Source organism: Coenobita brevimanus, chromosome 44 (genome assembly GCF_032717465.1).
Source record: "Coenobita brevimanus isolate Jiangsu-jjx chromosome 44, ASM3271746v2, whole genome shotgun sequence".
NCBI classification, from domain to species: domain Eukaryota; kingdom Metazoa; phylum Arthropoda; class Malacostraca; order Decapoda; family Coenobitidae; genus Coenobita; species Coenobita brevimanus.
Genome location: NC_136997.1, coordinates 47,118,165 through 47,133,743, shown reverse-complemented (window position 1 = coordinate 47,133,743; position 15,579 = coordinate 47,118,165). Strand labels below are relative to the sequence as shown.

At 37.6% G+C, this 15,579-nt stretch overlaps 1 protein-coding gene across 1 annotated transcript in view; it reads right to left on the bottom strand.

Annotated features, from left to right (window-relative positions):
• trol (terribly reduced optic lobes) overlaps positions 1-15,579 on the bottom strand; it is a 466,521-nt gene that overhangs the window by 170,677 nt on the left and 280,265 nt on the right. The window contains exons 34-36 of the mRNA XM_080271051.1: positions 15,157-15,315; positions 8,438-8,560; positions 1,230-1,343 (exon numbers count right to left, since the gene is read on the bottom strand). Coding sequence (XP_080127177.1) covers positions 1,230-1,343; positions 8,438-8,560; positions 15,157-15,315 — 396 coding nt within the window. The remainder of the gene's footprint in view (positions 1-1,229; positions 1,344-8,437; positions 8,561-15,156; positions 15,316-15,579) is intronic.

Sequence of the window (15,579 nt, the reverse complement as noted above, 5' to 3'; positions counted from 1 at the left end):
ATGGAGATGACAGCAAAGAAGAAAGTGGTAGACAACACTGCCTCATAGTTCTGTCTGTTGGGGGATTCTGATAATTGCTTTTGTCTGTATATTCTAGACTGCATTCACAGTGGCACTGGAGGCTTCATAGGACCTCCATTTTAGTGATTTTTAATTTTTTTGCATAATACACCTCAATATCCTCTTGTATGTTATTACTGCAGACTATGTTAATACTGAAATTATATAAACAGCATACAAGAGAATGTTAAGGTGTAGCACTCAAATTACTGTGGAAGATGAGGTATGAGATCACCAGTGGAACATGAAATCTGGCCCTCAGACCTTCAAATGATTATGAAGAGTGACCCCTTTGTTTTAGTGACAAGGGAATTCTCCATATATAGCACAAACAACTATAAACCCTTCACTACAATGACATACTTTCTACTTTATTCTTCATATCTCCAATCAATTTCATTCATCCTGCGACTTTTCAAGCCCTGGATGCTGAATTACAGTGTTCATTACAGTTTGTTTGTTTCACCTCACAAAGATCCCTAACCCCTTCCGGCTCAGATGATGGCTAAGTTAAGTCAAAATGGGGGATAAATTTAATGAGTAACCAAGGAGACTCATCTGCCGCATAACTACTGGGCACTGAATTTCATGCAACCATGACTTAGTAATAAAGTTGTGAGACTGGAACACCAACTATAACTGCTCAACTGAATCAAACTGTCTGTTTGGTTGCCAAAATACAATAAAAATACATCACTGTAGTGAAAGAGTGAACGTCAAGTTTTTACAATATCTATAAAACAAGGGATTCAAAATACTGACACGTAAGATCTGTAACAATACAGGAATTTCTCCAAACCTGTACTGCCTTGTTATATATGGAGGTGTTAATTCATAAAACCCAGTGCTCAAATTGGAAAAAAAAAAAAAAAAAAAAAAAAAAAAACATTAAAAAAAAAAAAAAAGACAATACACCCAAACCACAGAGACTGAGAGAGAAAGGGAGAGGGCATTGTTTAATAATGTTCTGAGAATAAATGAAATAAAATAAAACCTGTCAAAAGCTTGATTCAGTACAACCTTTCCAAAATAGATGGAAAGACAGACAGACAGAGAGAAGAAAATGTGTAAAATGTGACACAGTACAACCTTTCCAAAACAGACAGACAAACAGACAGAAGAATATATATCAGAAGGAAACCACATTGAACAAAAACAAAACACATTACAATCTGCCTCGTCGGAGCCGTCTAAGCAGTCGGGGACATTGTCACATCGCCAACTGTCCTCTATGCAATTCCCATTGGTGCACCGGAACTCGTTTTCACCGCATTCATCATTGTCTATTAGAGGGGAATGGAGGGTGGATTAGTTGGCCAAAGAGGGAGTGGGGATAATGATTTACAAGTGTTAAAAAAAAAACTTGAGGAGCAAAGCTATGGTATGTAATAATACAGGTGATAATTCATATCTACATAAATCATATGAAAAATTTAAAGTCTATGTAAAATTTACATATGAAGTACTATAGAGGTCTCTAGTTTTCAATACATGCATAAAGATATACATATATCTTCAAACCATTAATGCCAATACAGAATTTATTAAGCGGCATCCACACCAAAAGGCGTATGCATTTGCAGGTCTGTGTGTGTGGGAGCTCTGCATCACCATAGCCTAAACAAGTTCTTGTCCACACCCACCTACGTTGAGCAGGGCCATTCATTTGGGTTACAGTGATGCAAAAATCCAACCCCCACCTATCTGCACTAGCAAGAATTTGGTGTAAATGCAGCCTTCATGTACTGCTGTAATGGTTTCCTAACAAATTTCAACAAAGGTTTCATAATTCACACACACATAAAAAAAAAAAAAAAAATCCTTAAAGGAGGATTTTCCTGTTTACTCTTAACTATATCCTGATCTACTCATGGCAAACATTCTTTCATACAAAAATACAAGAGCATAATATAAGAGATATACAGGGTGGTTGAGGAAATGTGTGAGAGACTGTAGGAGGTTATTCTTGAACTAAATTTGAGTAAAAAATACTTTATCAACATGTGTCCAGTTCTCAAGTCATTACAGAACTACAGTTATTGATGAACTTATGAGTGAATTATGAGGGAGACCACTTTTGTTCGCATGGTCATCTGTAATTGTAGCTTTTTAAGAACTGTGAAATGGACCCATGTTGATATAATCAGCCAAGGAATAAACTGAAGTTTCTCACATTTCCTGGGGCATCCTGTATACTGTATATAACAGTGCTAAAATTGTACTGCCAACAACATATTTAGCCACTGATAAAAAGTTAAGCGGGCATCTGAGGAAGTACGCCTATATAACCATACAGTTCAGTTTAAGGGTCATATTGTAAGTGGCTTTGAAGATTCATTAGCTCTTCTTCCTCAGTGATTTATTCTGTCCACTGAACTGTACCTTAATATCATTTTGTATGTTACTCATACAAATTATGCAAATATTGATATGATATAAAGTACTAAAGAATATTAAAATGTTGTAGGCTAAATAAATCACCTCTTTCTCATTTACTGTACTTAGCCAGTGTACTGCATTTTACTGCCCTCTTGTATGTCACTGATTCAAATTATTTCAACATAAAACTTAAATAAATTATAAACTGGAGGATAATATGATTTAGTAGGTTAAATAAATCACAAAAAGGTGCTATGGAAACTCCTATGCCACCCACAAAATGGGCCAAATTCGGTGAAAATTATGCTGCAAAGAGCCAGTATTACCCTACAGTATTCCCTAATTATCCCAGCTATTACTATCTCAGTCCTGGACATGGACATCTTCATGAAATGGCACCAAAAAAACCTTGGGGCAGAGATGCCTGGTTATACAAATACTCTTTAACTTCTTTCTTACCCCCTAAAAGGAAGATGGTGTGAAGTGGGGTGAGGGCAGTGTAATGGGAGGGGTCAGGGTGACATGGAGATTATTTGTTTGTGGCCACCCCTTATGAGATAAATGCATCTGGCTATAGACAGATAGATAGAAAGATAGATTTATCTCACTTCTCTTCCCCAGTGTTCCTTCCTGTTCCTCTTCTTCATCCTTTCCCTTCCATAATCCTTCCTCCTCCCCTTCATCTTCCTTCTCTTCCTCCAATATTCAATCATCCTCTCCTTTCTTTCTTTCCTTCCACCACTTCCTTTTTTTCCTTCCTCTCTCCTTGATACTGTGTTCTGCTTCTTCCTCAAAGTTATCCCAGCTCTTTGCTTTTCTTCTTTTCCTTGAATACTCCTTCCTCCTCCTTCCTCTTCCTCCTTTCCATCTCCCTGATATTCTGTTTCTTCCTCATCTTCTTCCAATTTTTATACAGTACTTCACTGCTTTTTTTTAAATCACAGACTTTTAGTCTAACATTTTGGAAAACTATAAGAGATGTTTTCTCACAACTTCTTACACAGCGTAAGTCAAATGATCTCTTCTTAGACACTCATGTCTAAGATGGCCCTTTTCATCTACATAATTCTAGTCACCCTGTATGGTTGGTACTACAGTACAATCTCCCAAATCTGAACATATAATTTCTAAAAACCTCCACTTTCCAAAATATTTTTTTTTTTTAGAAAAGGAGGGTGTTAATATCATCAGTCCTCACACAATCAATGTATAGATAAAAACAAAGTTTCTTTGAGGACAATTATTACAAGAGATGATATATTACTAATATAAGGTACTTCATTGTATCTACTGCTCATGGTACTATAGGATATTTTTTATATGATTTTTTCATGACTCTCATTATGATGCTATTTTTAAAAAGTTTTTGAACCAAAGTAATTTGAATTTGTGAGATTGTACTGTATAATCATTAACTCCTTCAATATGGTGATGCCTTGATACAATATTTTCTTGCTACCTCCAGCTGATATATTCAATTTAGGAAAGATCTCTTATGAATGAGTTACCAAAGACATTACCTAACCCCTCCAGTTCAAAAAACCTCTTCTAAGCCGAATAAAATTTGCTGGAAGTAGTGAGAATATAAAAAAAAAATACATCATTTAAAGGAAGGAGCTAAATAATACTTCCTCACATGCCACAATAACTTCGAAAGAAGGACTTCTTCATCATGAAATACCTAACACAATACAGTAAATATCCTGCTACTGCTATGCGCAAGCACTAATATGAAATGTCTGTCAGTTCTCATTTTAAAAATTAAGTATACTATAAAGCCTACAATAAGATGCAAACTATTGAAGCCAAATCAAAGCTGGTTCTACTTCTAAATCCTTTCATCCTTTGTAAAGGTTATTTGGTACACAGTATTCATGGCTGAAAATCACACGGGAGATGCTTCATTAATTATGTAACATTTTAACAATGGTCTGTGTCAAATGCAAAGTTCTGACACAATGACCATTATCCATTCCATATCTAACATTTCAAACAGCTACAGCAGATCATGGGCTTCCAGGATTCCTCCCATCCTCCTTTACTTTATGAAAAAATACTGGGTGTCCCAAGAAATGTGTGAAATATCAGGTAACTCTCAGCCACTATGGAACTACAATTGCTGATCCTATGGCTGAACTATGAAGGACACCATTTTTAACCATAATGTCACCAGTAACTGTAGCTTCGCAACCGGTCGCACTCTGTCTCAAGCTGGTATAGCCTTTATTATTTAAAAGTAGCCCAAGAGTAAGCTCCTGAATTTTATCACATACAGCACTTCTGTATACTGTACAGATATATATATATCACCCTGTATATTTTGCCAATTTACTTATTGGGAACTCCATCAATGGTCATAATAGCCATAGTGACTAGTACTGTAGTTATTATGGCTGTATCCTAGTTCCTCATAAATGACCAATGATAATGAGGAAAATTATCAAGCACAGTGACTTGCTATGTCATCATTACTACATGCACTTGCCTTTTATTGTTTACCTAGTTATTTTATTCTAGGATTAGACATGTCATCTAATCTAGAAATTATCAAGATCTGCAAACTCATTACACATCTGGAAGATGATAACTAAATCCACTGTAACTATGATTGCCACCAAAAGTACTTGCTAGCCACCTACCCTTAACTCTTCGAGAGGTAGATATTTCCAAGCTGAATAATCGCATTTGGCATTAAACTTATTACCTGCATTTTAAGACCACTGACAATGCTAGCATGTGAAGGTCTTTTCACCTGATGGCAACTCTCTGTGTGCTGTGATTCTGTCCTTTCCCTATTCATCCCCTAGCTTGGAGATGTCCTTCACTCTTTTTCTTTCTTAGTCTGTCTATGGACACTTTTCCCTCCATATTCACACCTGTGACCCTCCTTTGCCAGCCAGCCTCCTCCCTCCTCTAAGTAGGTAAAACCATCTCAACCTACTGGTTTACATCACCTCTCTGATGTTCCTTGTGTCATATCTTTCATATATCATATCAATCTGAATTCTGTCACATCTAATAAAATACAGTACAGTACTTGTACTACAGTGTGTCACGATTCCTGATCGGTTAAATTTTCTGGATTACTGTAGCCTTGCCTTAGCCTCTAAAACCTCAATAGGGGTAATATGAGACAAGCTGTTACCCTTATCCTCCCTTTGGTACTACAGTACATCCAGCAAACTTTTACATTACGGTACTGTTCTTCACATGCACACTTCGTATTAAAGATTGTAAATTTGCTTCTTCTTAAAACTTCTGTCAATGATGATTTTCAAGCATGTAATTCTTAACTTCAAATAGTTTCCTATACAAGTACTGTATATAACACTGAGTCCCAATATTTCTTTATGCAAGGCTACACTAAGGTTAAATCTCTAAAGCAATTTAAAAAAGTATCTAATACAGTGGACTCGCACAGTGCGTGAGTGGATGGGTGGTCCATGACCTCGCACACTGTGATTTCGCATACTAAGAATACTGTACATAATCTTATGGGAAAAATAACAAATGGGTTGGACCCCCTCAAACCTTGATATTTTTTTAACCTTGGAGACATAATAAAGGGAAAATTTTTAAGACATACAGTCGTCGCCTAATCTGTGGCAATTAGACACTGATACCTACCTGTCGATTATGAATTCCGCAGTTTACAAAGTTAAGAACCAATGGAAAAAAAGGATAATTAGTCTGGACCCTCATGGAACACCCCTACAGCACCCTACCTACACCTTACTAGCCAACAAATTTCTCTCTTTTTTCCACTAGACGAATAATGTCCAAATGCTGCTGATAATTGAGAGGAGCCTTCTTCTTGGACCCCAACTGGGTCAAACGTCGCCTTAGGGGATTGGGGCCATTCATAACAGAGCCCAGGAAGAGGTAACCTTGACAAAAAAAAAAAAAAAAAAAAAAGGCCAGGTAGCGCTCAGAACTCACTAGGGAACACATGTAGTTGGCGTTTGGCAGGACAGCAGGTAAACAAAACATGGCAGCTGTAGTGTGCAAACTTGCCACCAGGGTCAGGCTGTGATTGGCTGCTGGGTCTAGGTTGTCTGAGATTGGCTAGCAACCGTGGAATACATCATTGATGCCCAGATATTATAAATCTCCTCAGAAATGAGCCACTTTGGAACGTAGGAACCGCGTTTTTCGACATAATTTTTTGCGGATTAAAAAAAAATAGGGACTGGTTGGACAAAGTACCTTGGATTACAAATCCGCGGCTTACAGATACGCGAATTTGGCAACTTGACTGTATTCTATAAATATAGCTAAAATAACAAAGATATGGTAAGTCACCTTAAAAGCAGTAGATGACAGGCCTGATGAACTTAAAATAATAGGGGTTTCGAGGCATGGCAACACACTTAGAGTGCCACCACCGCACCACGCGTGTTTAACGGTTGCCAATGATGTATTATTCCAGGCCTTGACGAAGAAGTTTAGTCTGTTGAATGTTATATTTCTTCCAGAATGCAGCAACAGTCATTATGGTCGGTTGCAGGTATGCCAGCTGGAGCAGTTGAGTCAAGTGGGGCTGTGGAGGTGAAGGGGGAGGCGGCTGGTGAGTAAGGTGGGGCAGTGAGGTGGAGGGGATGAGGGCAGGCGAGTCAGGGGAGGTGGTAAGAGGATGATCCTTCTCCTCGCTACTGCTCACATATTCGGCAATTTCCTTCATCTCTTCTTGTTTGTCTGTTTCATTCCTCATTTTGTTTTGGACATATTTGCAGTACAGTATGACAACTTGGCATTTTAGCGAAACAACCGTTACTCAAGCGAATCCAAATGTTATTATAGAAACTGGGTATCTATTCTAACTTACAGTTATTGTCGAAAACGTTATTGTCGAAGTCGTTACTGGCAAGATCTTACTGTAGACTCCTTTTGAGCACTTCCCAACTAGCGTCACAATGGGCGCGTTGTGTGGGGGAAGGGGGGGGGACATAGTCTGGGAAAATAGCGATTTTGGGCCACTTCTTGCCTCTGCCTCTCGTACTGCGGGTTAAACTTGTGCTTTCGAAGTTTTTTGGTCACTTGTGTACTATGCGATTCACATACAGTGATCACGTGTACTGTGCGAGCCCACTGTACTAAGTAATTCATGACCCCAAAGAGAAAGATATATTATTTAAGCTATTACTTAACATTTGCTGCATCTGTTTAAACAGCTAAGCATTTAGTTATCAGTACAATGCTGTACAATGCACTAGCTACGGGTTATGATACTTTTGTGCTAATGCTGTAAGCTACTTACTGTATTGCTTTGTTGAACTGATAAAAAAAAAAAAAAAATCAACCATTCTTCCAGCATTTACAATACAGTAGTTCCTAAATTAAGAGAATATTACACTTCTTAATGTACTGAATAAAGAGAGATGACTCCATAATGGTAATTTTTAGAAAATGTCTGATTAATATTCCATTTGCTGAATATGAAATCATTCAGCAAAGTTGAGATTACTGTAATTTGGGCACTAATTCCAAATTTACCAAACACGTGTGTATCATTTCAGGAAATCTGTCAATTGGTCCAATAGGATTGAAAATGTTCCTTATATCATTCTTGCCATCTCCTGATAATCTTACTCACCTTATGATGGACTTCCTATATTGAAAGGGTTAGTTACAGCTTTAATAAACCCTTTTAGTATGATAGACCTTTCATAAGTTAAATAAAACCATCTGGATGCAGGAGGATTAAACTAAAAAAAACATTACCAGATTCAATGGGAAAAAAAAGATCTGCTGATGTTATTCATGTTAAACCCATATCTTAAAACTCTTAGTTATATCAAGGAGCTACTGTTTGTGGTTACTGTATGTCACGTTGCAGGGGAAAAAAAAATACAAGTGTTAGCAACAGGCAGTTATGTACCAATCCACTTCATTCAGACTTGCTGAGCACTGTCTCACAGAAAAGGTTATATGGAAGGGCTGTCTAATTGCTGTACATAAATAAGTAAATACTGCACAATGATAACATGTGACAGCTAACCTTTAAATGGACAGCCAAGTTCATCAGAACTGTCATGGCAATCAGAGTTTCTATCACACCTTTTGTCGTAATCAACACATTCCCCAGAAGTACATGCGAATTGGTTATCCGGACACGTCATGTCTGATGGGAGCAAATCAAACATTTAAAGACAAAACAAACAAAGAGAAGAAAAGAAAGAGAGGGTACACAAGAGGGAAGTGAGCAAGAACATGTACAAAAGAGAAAACTCTTGCTGAGGCTAATGAACACTCGGATTACAACCACACAGTTACTACAGTATACTTTTTTTATACTCTAATTTGGCCTAAAATTGCCATCTCTCCTCCTTGAATGCTGATTCATAGTCACAAAGTACTATGAAAAGGATGTAATGCTGTTGCTTTTTCCTTTTCTGCCACTGAGGTACGTGAAATAAGCTGCAAAAAGATGAAAATCTAGGCCAAGTTAGAATAAAACCAGTATACTAAAGAAAACATTGGCACAAGCACATACAGTACAACCATCTTAGTCTCTAGCCTTGTGAAACATAGGAAAATCAAGTTGCAATTAATAACATACCATACAACTGTTGTAAGTGTGAACCCTTAAGAGGCACAGGTGTGGATATATTATATTATTTGTGTTTCTGATAAAAAGTACCTATTGCCCCATAAATAAATGCATATTCACTAAAGCCATAGTTCCTTTACACTTCTATGTTTAATGAACACCAATTTTGTTTTTTAGTTTGCAGACTTGGTAACTACCCTCATAACTATCACTCGCAGGCATGAAATTCAGCCAAAATGGTATACAGCTTCAAAGGCCAAGTTGAAACTCACACATTGTTAAATATACGTTACTCATCTCTGATTTCTTTTCTCCCAACACTTACCAGTAACTGTTCAGAACAACAGCTGGTTTGGGCACTTGTTTACCTTCCATCCCCAGATGAAAATCAGCTGTACCATGGCCAACCTCAATATGGGGATTTCGTAAGAGCAAGCATGAAATACTTTAATCCGATTTGTCTGATGAAAATTATCACAATGCACACTGGGAAGAGATATACACTGTACTGATGTGGAAATGAAACTTAATAATGGATGCTGTGTGACATATGGCAAGAGCTGTGTACCAAGCTGTTGGGTTATTTAAGGTTACTGTGTAATTACTTTCTCTTCTAATTTTTACTTGGAAATAATTTCTTTAGTGTGCCCTGTTTTTATTACCCTTTCAGTTCTAGTTACTCCTAAACTATTTTATTCAGCTTAGAGGAGATAATTTCAGGCACTGATACCTGTAAATTATCAGAGCTGCACACAGTTTAAACCACAGGAGTCAAGGAACTACTGCACATCATAAGAACAGAATACTGTACTATACAGCCATGATACAAACACTCAGTTTACTTTAACTATAGTCCATTCACCTTCAACTGGCCCAGATTTTCATCCTTTTGAGGCTTATTCCATATATATCACTGGCAGAAAAAGGCAGTGCTATGGTTCTACATCTTTTTTAGAGCACTTCTTTGTGGCTAACATTATATTATACTGCTGTGTTAATCAACTGCCAGAACTCAGAATTCAAGATGATGAAACAGCAATTTTAAACCATGCTGAAGTAAAGAGAGCTTGGGTGTAAAACTGACACCTCTCCCTCTTGAAAGTTGAGCTGCGACAAGTGCTTAACACTAGCACATGGTACTAGTCACAAACAAGTGCTAAGGAATGGCTATAGGGCCATGGTCTCGTCTTTTTCTGTTACTGAACTTTGGGAAATGAACTGCAAAAGGACTAAAATCAGTCAAGTTAAAATGAATGAACAATAGTTTCTGCTCTGCTTACTCTCTGATTTTACCTTAGGCTGGAGGGAAGTCATGGCCAGGGACTCACACTGAACTAAAAATTGTATTATTAAACCTGAGAGGGTGAAAGTGTAAACACACTCCCAATTTTTTATGATAATATTTGAAGTGCGTGATGGTGATGGCACACACATGACCTTTCTATATCAGTGCTAATTACACTGTGTTACCTGTAGTGCAGAATGATCACATTTAATAATTACACATGTTCCATAAATGAAGCATATGATGATGATAGAACATAGCTGACTTTTCTGTATTGTTGCTAACCACACCGTTATGTGGGATGTAATTTAACAATTACACACAATCCATAAAGGACGTTCAGAACTTAGGAGCTTGCTTACATCTTTTCTCTCAAAGTTTTAATAATGAGGCCCATGATCTATTACTCACTATAATAGGAACAGTTTGAAGCTTTATGAGACTGCATAATGAGCAGTTAGCAATGACACTGTGACACTGTAGATTTCATAACACCTCTTCCTCTGTGATTTATTCAGAACTTTACACCTTAATATCATCTTGCATGCTACTGATGCAAATTGTGACAAATCTAAAATGACACACGTAACATACAACAAACTGTTAGGGTGTAATAAGCAAAATAAAATGCTATGAAGGAGGCTCTCCTATGCCACCTAGAATACAATCCTGCTACCTGAGAGTCACAAAAAGCTTCAAACCACTGTCAACAGGTGTTCATTTGGCTGTTGTTACGTACTCCCGGTCTGCCTGGCTGAGCAGACCCATCAAACACAGGTAAGCAACTGTTTCTGTGGGCCCCTCCTACAGGTAGAGTCAAGTACAACCACCGTATAGGGATCTGGCATCCTTTGTGGCACACAATGCCTAGGGTTCTACTCTACAGCAGGTTGCAAGAAAATATGAGCTTTGGCTCCTAGGCGAATGCTGTTGCTGCTTTACCCAGGGTGCACAACACCATCACAAGTAAGCTCCTCACCAGCACCTCAGCCAGGGGTAAGATTAGAGAGTGAGTAGACACCATGACTCAAGCTTGTACTGTACATGATCCTGTATATCTAGTTTGGTAATTCTTATATTCTGAATGTTATCAAACAATATTACTGAGAGGGGCATGGACAAAACATGGAAAAAAAAAACTTTTAAAATTAATTTTGAATACAATGAAGAGTAGGAAAAGTCAGTTTACTCTTTATGAATTACACCAGTTATATGACTAATACTTTGACCTGTTATTCAAAACTTAATAAAATAAAAAACTAAGATAACAGAAGGAAAGAAGAAAGGCTTCACACACTACCGAAACTACTACTACAGTACTGTACAACAAAAATGTACATTCATACAAGAAAGCTCTACATCATTCATACAACAAAGCACTACATCATTCATACAACAAAGCTCTACATCAATACAAAACCAATCCTTAGGTAGGGAACTAGCCATGCTGTAACCTTATCATTATCTTCACCATTCCAAACCTTGGCTACTCAGGCTCAAATTTACTTCAAGGTTACTGTTCATGCTTGACTCATGAATACTTGCAATAGTGAGGATCAAGAGGCACCATATTACTGCCAGTTATAAACACAGTTAAATGTCTCTAATCCTGCTGCTATATCTATATTAAAATACTCATGAACAGGTTCTTCTGCCATTCTCACCCTCATATGCAAATATGCAAAAATGAGCTCTCATAATCCTTCATATATAATGAAATTAATCTTTATTCACTGTAATTTCTATTAAAGACCTTTTTTGTCAAAGAAACTAACCAGTATTTAAATGTCACACTGTAAAAGACTGGGTTCTCCTTTTGCCTACTGTTACAGTCTTATATTACTCAATAATGTAGAGATTATTTTTATCCACAGGTACTCAGTAACTAAAAGCAATAACTAAGTACCAAATGTGTCTCACAATTATGAACAGCTCAACTGAAAGCTCAGTGGATGGCAAATGGCCTACCGCACCCTTCTCACATGAAAGGCGACAATACTGACCACCAACCAACAACCATGGTGAAACTGGCATTGGAAGAGTATTGTTTGAATGACTCATCAGTGATGAGAAGGGATGGATATTAATAGGAATACAGTCTGACATTACTGCATATAGATCATGAGAGAGAGTAGGGAGACTATCAAATGTATTACTGAATAAAGAAATCTCAGGTACTCAATGCAATCTATTTTGGTACTTACAATGTTCACCTGAAAACCCCTTTTCCACATTCATGGCATGATATGCATATGTATAATTCTATCACCACAGTTTTGTTCAAGTGAAGAGGACAGTCACACATACAGCATTCATCACCTATCAACAGCAACACTGGACAATATTCATATTAACAGCCTTTCCACTGCCACAGCAGGTAGAAGGTCAGCAGCTAGTTGCCAGCCTGATGATTCTGGGTTCAAATCTTAGTGCAGGCAGCTCGTGCCACTCAATTCAGGTGTTCAGCCATTCTTTGTGGGTTGGTGGGTTAAATGAGTACCCAGGTTAACACCCTGAAGGAGGTAACTTGGGCAGCCTGGATAATGCAGTGACATTGTATGAGTATCCCATGACAGTGAATGAATAAGTAACAGGCTCAAAGGCCTCAGTTACAGAGACATCATCAGGCTGAAGGGATTAAATGACACTACTGTATTTACTTTCAGAAAACCTCTGGTTCATAATGATGCAAATGAAACCTAAGATAATGAAGCGGCACTGTATATGCCATATAAACCAAGACTAGCCAGATTAGAGACATTTCACTGGATTCATAAGCTTATCAAATAACCCATGACAAACTATTTATGTACGGTATATGATTATTACTGAGATATAAGAAGCTTTAACAGCAATGCCTGGACTGAAATATGGTTCAAAGTCAAATATACGCCCTTATCATGCATAAAGTGTATGGTGCACCTTCGTACAAAAATTTTCAAGTACATATTGCTACCTGAATCAACTGAAATTCAAAATTTTCTCGTGTTTCCTCTCAAAATCTGTACATCTAAAATTTTAAATTCTTTATGCAAATACCAAGTTTTGTTTTGAAACACATAGTATATCTGTTCTGTATCACTATCATGTAGCCCTGAATGGAAAAATCAAACAGCAAAAATACTGACACACACACACACACACACACACACACACACACACACACACACAAATATCTATATTTCTGTACTGAAAAATATATTGTTATATTGACACTACTGATGAGGCAGATCAAGTCAGAATGCATTCCTGAGTCTGTAAATTCAGCTGTTTTTATATTCATCTAGACACATATGTTGAAATCCATCAAATATGGGAGAGCAAACTAAACTACTATGAAGACAAACAGAATGGAAAAATCAAAGAAAAAAATACATTTTTGCATGGTCAAAAAGTAATTTTTTCTCTGAAGATGATGTGAGGATATCCAGGAAGATGGTTTGCTTTGCTACCTCATGACCACCACAAAGTCCAGTGGGATTAAGGGACCATCTAGACCCAGTATTAACCCCTTAACTCACTGAGCCCTAGGAAATCTTTGAATTTTATTATTGCTATCTCTGACAATTTTCTTAAGTTTAGGATAGACCATTTGAATCAGAAAGGTTTGATAAAGTCTTAATAATATGAAAGGCCTTTCCAAAAGTTGAATAAAATCCTCTGGATGCAGCAAGAAATTTTTTTAAAAAGACATCACACAGATTGGCTGAATCACACCAGAAGCTATAAAAGCCATGCTATATGTGTGCTATGCATCTTTGAAATGCTGATAAGCTTATTCAATAATCCAACTCCCATTAGAAGTTAGGCCATGTGGCATTTGCAGCACAGTTTCTGGTGGGAGTTGCCTCACTGAATACACTTAGCTGCAATTTAAAGACATGTAACACACATACAGCATGCAAAGAATAAATCACAAATATCCATAACATGAAGTATGACTTGCCTGGAAAAAAGAAACAAGGAATACCAAGCTTTAAGATGGTCAGTATTTCACATTTCTTGTTTCCTAGCAAGTTATACTTTACATACAGTATGTAGTGTGGCTTGGGTACCTTTTGCTGTAAGATGGCCTGTTTTATTCTTGGTACTACCCAAGATGCATGAACTACTCCTGTAGTTCATGTACCTCCCTCCTTGACCTGTGACTGGGTAATGGCAAACTCCTATTCTTTCTGTGTTTAGTGGTGGTCATACGCTACCTAAGCAAGCCATGTTCAGTCAGGGACAAGAGTTCACTTCCACTACATCTGCTTCGCACTTTGGGCATGTCCATCAGTCTCTACCCTGATGCATCACATTAAAGAGCATCATATATCAGCATAAAAATAACATAAAGCCTATTTCATCTTAGGAATATTAACCAGCAGATGAATGTAAGCAGAAGAAGAGGTGAAACAATAAGCAAACTTATGACCCTGAATGTTCCTGTGTGTAGTAACCACTCACACAAAGATGTTAAAAAAGAAACACAAAACAAACTTGGGAAATGACATTCATACTAATGCTAGGTAAAAGGATGGATATAGAGAAACATTACGCCTTAAAGAGAAATTGGAGAACGAGAGATCAGGAAATATGGTAGAACAGACACGATACAGGAATAATATGCAGGAAAGAGGCTAACACCAGATTGGAAGAGGACAGATAAAGTACCAATCACAAAATACGGCAGAAAAGGTGAGGGTACAGGAAAAACACACTTGAGAAAGGAGAGCACCAGAAAGTGAAATGACAAACAAGAAAAAGAGAGGTGAGATGAAAAATATGCAAGAGAAAAACGGGATGCACAAGGAAAGATGAGTTTACAGGAAAAATATTCCAGAGAGAGGATAAGACCAGAGGGGAAAGAGGACAAACAATACCAGTCACAACATAAGACACATACTGCACGTCTCCATGGTTTCATCAGACCCATCCCTACAGTCAGGGTAGCCATCGCAGCGCAAAGTTCGACGCACACACTGCCCATCACTACACTGAAACTCGTCACTGGAGCAATTTGTGATGGGGGGTTGCACAGGGGTCGGTGGAGGCGAAGCTATGCAGGAAATAGTCAATAATCAGCATGGTGGAGCTGAGGTGTTGCAACTTTGGTCAGTATTCTTGTCATTGGAAACGTCATAGCACTTTTCCCTAAGTGATTAACAGTACTGTGATTATTATGCCCCGATGTTGTCTCATACGCCACCCATATCTTTTAGCATCGGTGGCAGTAAATATTAGTAACATATAAGAAGAAATTAAGATGTATTGGACAGATTTTGCATATTATGCCATGATATTATCTTATGTATAACCCATA